General features: G+C 35.3%; 1 protein-coding gene across 1 annotated transcript in view; it reads left to right on the top strand.

Annotated features, from left to right (window-relative positions):
* The window catches only part of coq2 (coenzyme Q2 4-hydroxybenzoate polyprenyltransferase), a 7888-nt gene extending 6704 nt beyond the window's left edge, over positions 1-1184 (top strand). The window contains exons 6-7 of the mRNA XM_015375384.1: positions 15-203; positions 297-1184. Of these exons, the coding sequence (XP_015230870.1) occupies positions 15-203; positions 297-425 (318 nt within the window). The 3' untranslated portion in view covers positions 426-1184. The remainder of the gene's footprint in view (positions 1-14; positions 204-296) is intronic.
* Positions 1185-4751: the final 3567 nt, after the last annotated feature.

The raw sequence follows: 4751 nt of genomic DNA, 5'->3' as shown, positions 1-4751 counted from the left end.
TCTGTTTGATCCAGGATAAAGAGGATGACGTTAAGGTGGGAGTAAAATCCACAGCGCTAATGTTCCAGGAGCAAACCAAACTTTGGCTGAGTGGTTTCACGGTGGCCATGATGTCGGGGCTTATCGTAGCTGGAGTCAACGCTGAGCAGACCCTTCCTTACTATGTTGCTTTAAGCGCTGTGGCCGTTCACCTTGGACGCCAGGTGAGGAATTTATGTTATAGTTCTGCTCTGTAACATAAATGCTAAGCATTGATTTTTTTTTTTATTCATACATTTACTTTTTCTGTCTCCTAGATTTACACTGTGGACATCAACAAAGCTGAAGATTGCTGGAAACAGTTCAGCTCAAACAGAAACCTTGGACTTCTACTGTTTTTAGGAATACTTGTCGGTAATTTGTTGAAAGGATCTAAAGAGTCGTGACTGTAAAATAATAGAAATACTTAGATAAATGAGATAGTATGCACTTATTTTACGATCAAAAACCTATTTTTATATTGTACTATCAAGGATGCTTATTCATAAATCACTTGGACTTCTTGCTTTTTGTTTGACTCTAAATGAATAAAATGTGGGTTTAACAAGGTTTTATTTATTTATTCCATCATACTCTATGTACAGGAAGAAAATAACTCAAAGAGAGTAAAGATATAAAGCAAGATTCTCAGCTTCTTAACTGATTTCCATCTGTAGTTCTTGCGGCGTGTAAGAAGGGGACAAAAACTGAGATAAAAAAGACAGAGCTGTGTGTATCAGCTCTTGATTTGCTGCGGTCTACGTTCCTACCTTCACCTGTGGTCATCTTGAAATCCGGGTCCTGACAAGAAGACTGAGATCCCAGATACAAGGTGCTGAAATGAGCTTCCCAATGTGACCCTCTTACAGATTTTTCCCTGTTTTTAAACTTCATTGTGCTGCATGTTCAGCTGAGCTGCTTGTATAATTATAATCCTGCATCTTTCGTGACAAATAGCAATCACTCGGCTGCAGAGCGTTGTTATGGAACACTGGAACAAAATGTAAACTGATGTAAAGAGTTCATGCTAAAACATGATGTCCTGGAACAACTTTTTGTTGCTCTAGTTTTATTTTAATTGCTCTCACGTGTTACACAACACAAGAGATTGTAATTTCATCCCTAATTGATGTTACAGAATGCTGCTCAGGTTCAGATCAGACCTGAGCTCATGAGTATCAATAAAGAGAATAAGAATAGTTTGAATAGTACAAGTGTGTCTGTATATATAAATATATATATTATATATGCAGCCATGTTGCTTTTTTTTTTCAACTGAAAGGCGAGTACCAACCTGCTGCTCCTTTTGCAAAGCCCAGTTTAAATATGTGCTTGACTCACTGATGTGCTGGAACACATAATTCTTCAAAAAAAAAAAAAAGACGAAGTTCAAAGACCAAAATTAATATATCATTTATAGGGCTAAAACTGATATTAACCAAATTAATAAATTATTGAAATAATCGTCAACTAATTGAGTAATTGATTAATCATTACCTTGAGTAAAGAGACTCTAAAACATGCTTTTAGCTGACAGAGCAACCCACTTAGAGCAGCAATTGTACAAAAAAAAAATTGCATTTAAGATGTATATTAAAAAAAAGTGGGAAAGTTTGTTTCACCTGGTTTAATTTCCTACAAGTCTTCTTTGGCTATTCTATTATTATCCGATTATTGCTTTGTACTTGTGACAGTTTAATGAGAATAAAGTTGAATTCTATTTTTTCTACTCTATTCTATTAATCAAAAACATCAACAGATTAATCAGTTTGCAAAATAGTTGCAACCTTGCATTTAGAAAGAATACAATAGAATAGAAAATCCCTTTATTCTCCCACAATGGGGAAATTTATGCCAACTTTATTCATAAACAGCAAAAACATTCATAACAGTAAAACACAAACAAATGAAGAAGACACAAAGAAAGGTTATGCTGGTTATTATTTTTTTCCAGGATGAATAAGCATTGCTGAACCAGTTCTAGTCGGGAACAATCAATCATGAGTCAGCTCTGACAAGAAAGAGGTGACCTTGTTTTAAGTTAGGGAACGGTTTGTCCATGAGCTTGACTCATGTCAGGAGCAGTTATTAGACAATAACAGAAACCAGGAAGTTGGATACCTTTCCTATTTTCTAGGAAATTTGATTGATTGCTCAAAACCTCCTCCTTGCAGAGAGCAGTTGAGGTTAAACCAGGTTGGATTGCTAGTTTCAGCACATATTTTGAACGCTTGCTGATTTCTCTGCGTGCATAAGATGATTAAAGTAGCTGATAAAAACAAATCAATATGAATGAGGTGTAAAGAAGATGGTTTACTTCTTATTTTGTGTCATTTATACCAGAGTTTGTGATGATACTTCATATCTTTCACTCAGAGAAATTAATAAGATGTTGAATATAGTCTTGATGGTTAACATACATTTATCCTCTGAATAAACACTAACAAGATTATATATTCCACATATACCACTTCATTGATGTTTACATCACAGTGTTTATAGATGTTTACTGTAAAATAATAATTAAAAAAAAGGAGGACCTTGCTAAAAATAACATAATCCTCTTACATTGGTCTAGCATCTTTTTGCTTTCTGTGCTGACTGAAGGCAAATTAGTAAATAAACAAAACAGAAATGATGCAAAAGCCGAATGACAATCTGCTGATATGTAATAAACCATCACTTCTAAATCACATATGAAATTTGTTTTTGTTTTTATGCAAAAAAACAACAACAAAAAAACAGCAAAGGCATGTTTTTGAGATAAAGTAGAGCTACCCTATAGTGCATTTGCTCTATTTTTGTCCAAGGGGGAAACTTTGAACCATATGGTTAAAATTTGATCTTAAGTGATGTTTTCCAGCAGGAAAATGATCCAACGAAAAAAAAAAAACTGCCTTTGGAATCAATGAAGTAACCCCATTATCCTCAAAAGTTTGTCTTCTACCTGGAAACATGCAGTTTTCAAACCAGAAATGTAGTTGAACATTAATTAGATACACTTAAAGGTATGGTGGAGGATTTTCGTGAATAAAAAAAAGAAAAAGAGCTACCCTCTCCAGTTTAAAAAAAATGCACAGGCACAGCCCTGGACCTGCTCTTGATAGGGAATACCTATTAAACGTGTGTGAGAGCATGGACAAGCCCATTTCTCCTTGTGCACACTCTGTTTAAAAGTTGCTGTTTGCATCGTTCATATAAGCTCACTTTGCAAAAGACGATTTGCAATTTTCCACAAAGTCAGACTCACCACCGGTAAGTGAAAATGAGGACGAGCACGTAGGACGGCCTTATGTAAACATATCACCAGAATGATTGACAATTAGGAGGACCATTTACTTTGATGATCCACCTGAAAAAAGAACGTCCTCCACTATATCTTTACGTTGGACCACTGTGACCATTGATTGTTAGTAGTAATAGTAGTAGAAGTAGTACTACAAAATAAAGCAAAAAAATAAATAAAATGGGCAATCTTTTGACAAAGTGTCATTTCGTGAGGCTGCTTATTTCTTTCTGGAGAAACTGATTAAATAAAAAAACAAATGACATGTTAAAAAAATGTTAAGTGTTGGAGTTGGGTGACACGTGAACAAATTTAAATATTTTGCAGAAATCCTTCTCAAGTTCTGATATAATGGGAGCTTAAAATCTAGAAGATCTTCCTGCCCTGAGTTTAAAAGGCACCAGTAAAGCAATATGGAGGAAGTCTTGTTTGAGATGATTCTTTGGTGCCCTGATTAAATGAGCAAAATGATTTACTTGTAATTATAAATTATTAAAAGGAAAAAAAAATAAAAAAAAGGAGCTGAAAATAAAAATATACTATTCTACTATCACAAACATTGGAGACTTAACGATGATTAATGAAGAAACGCTTTACCTTTGTTGGCATGTTGGTGTAAAGTAAACAGGTTTTTACATGCTGTCGTTAACACCAAGTCCCCAACATCTGTTACAATGTTTGATGTTGAAATTCCAGCTAATAATACATTTCCCCTATTTTTCCAATAATGATGAAATGCAAAAGAGATTTACCAGCTATTATTGTTGGATCTTGTTGCTGCATCCTGTCACAGTTTGCCCTGCCCCTTTGCAGCTGTACAGTAACATAAAAAGTTAAGCTTAAACTAGTTAGTGATGGAATCTCTCCTGAGCCAGAGACAGGTACATGAAAGCATAGTGGAGGATGTGTCAGCCTGTGGGTCTGCTTTCCTGTCTTAAGAATTTTAGATTGTTGTATATTCCTATAACTTTAAAGGTTCGGTAATTAAAAATGTTACGAACCTTAAAATAAAATAAGTTGAGAAAGATTTAAGAGAGGATTAATAGAAAAAAAGCAAGTAGGTTCTGATATAAACACTAAAGATGTGCAAACCTTACACTTAAATCACAATAGAATTACTTTGTTTGTGAACATTTTTAATTTGTTTGAAAAGTAGCAAAAGGTGGCTTAGAGAAGTATTTCTTTATTTTCATGAGCAGGTGGGTGTTGGGAGTTATAAAACCTTATTGCGCAGCATCAGAGCGCGCGCATCAAAGTCCGACCTTAAGGCTTTAAAATAAGGTTTAAAGATCGATTTAACGACACGTTTCCTTTTTGTTCTTCTTTTGGTCAAAGGGGGCTGGCGCGTCAAAAACTTGGGCCGCGGTTTTGCTGGGGCTCGTCGCTTCGTCACGGAGCCTCTCCGCGCCCATTGGTCCGCTGTTGTGCAACTGTGCAATGGTATAAA

This window comes from Cyprinodon variegatus, unplaced genomic scaffold (assembly GCF_000732505.1).
Source record: "Cyprinodon variegatus isolate N-32 unplaced genomic scaffold, C_variegatus-1.0 Scaffold118, whole genome shotgun sequence".
Classification (NCBI taxonomy): Eukaryota; Metazoa; Chordata; class Actinopteri; order Cyprinodontiformes; family Cyprinodontidae; genus Cyprinodon; species Cyprinodon variegatus.
This window is presented reverse-complemented; position numbering and strand designations above follow the sequence as displayed.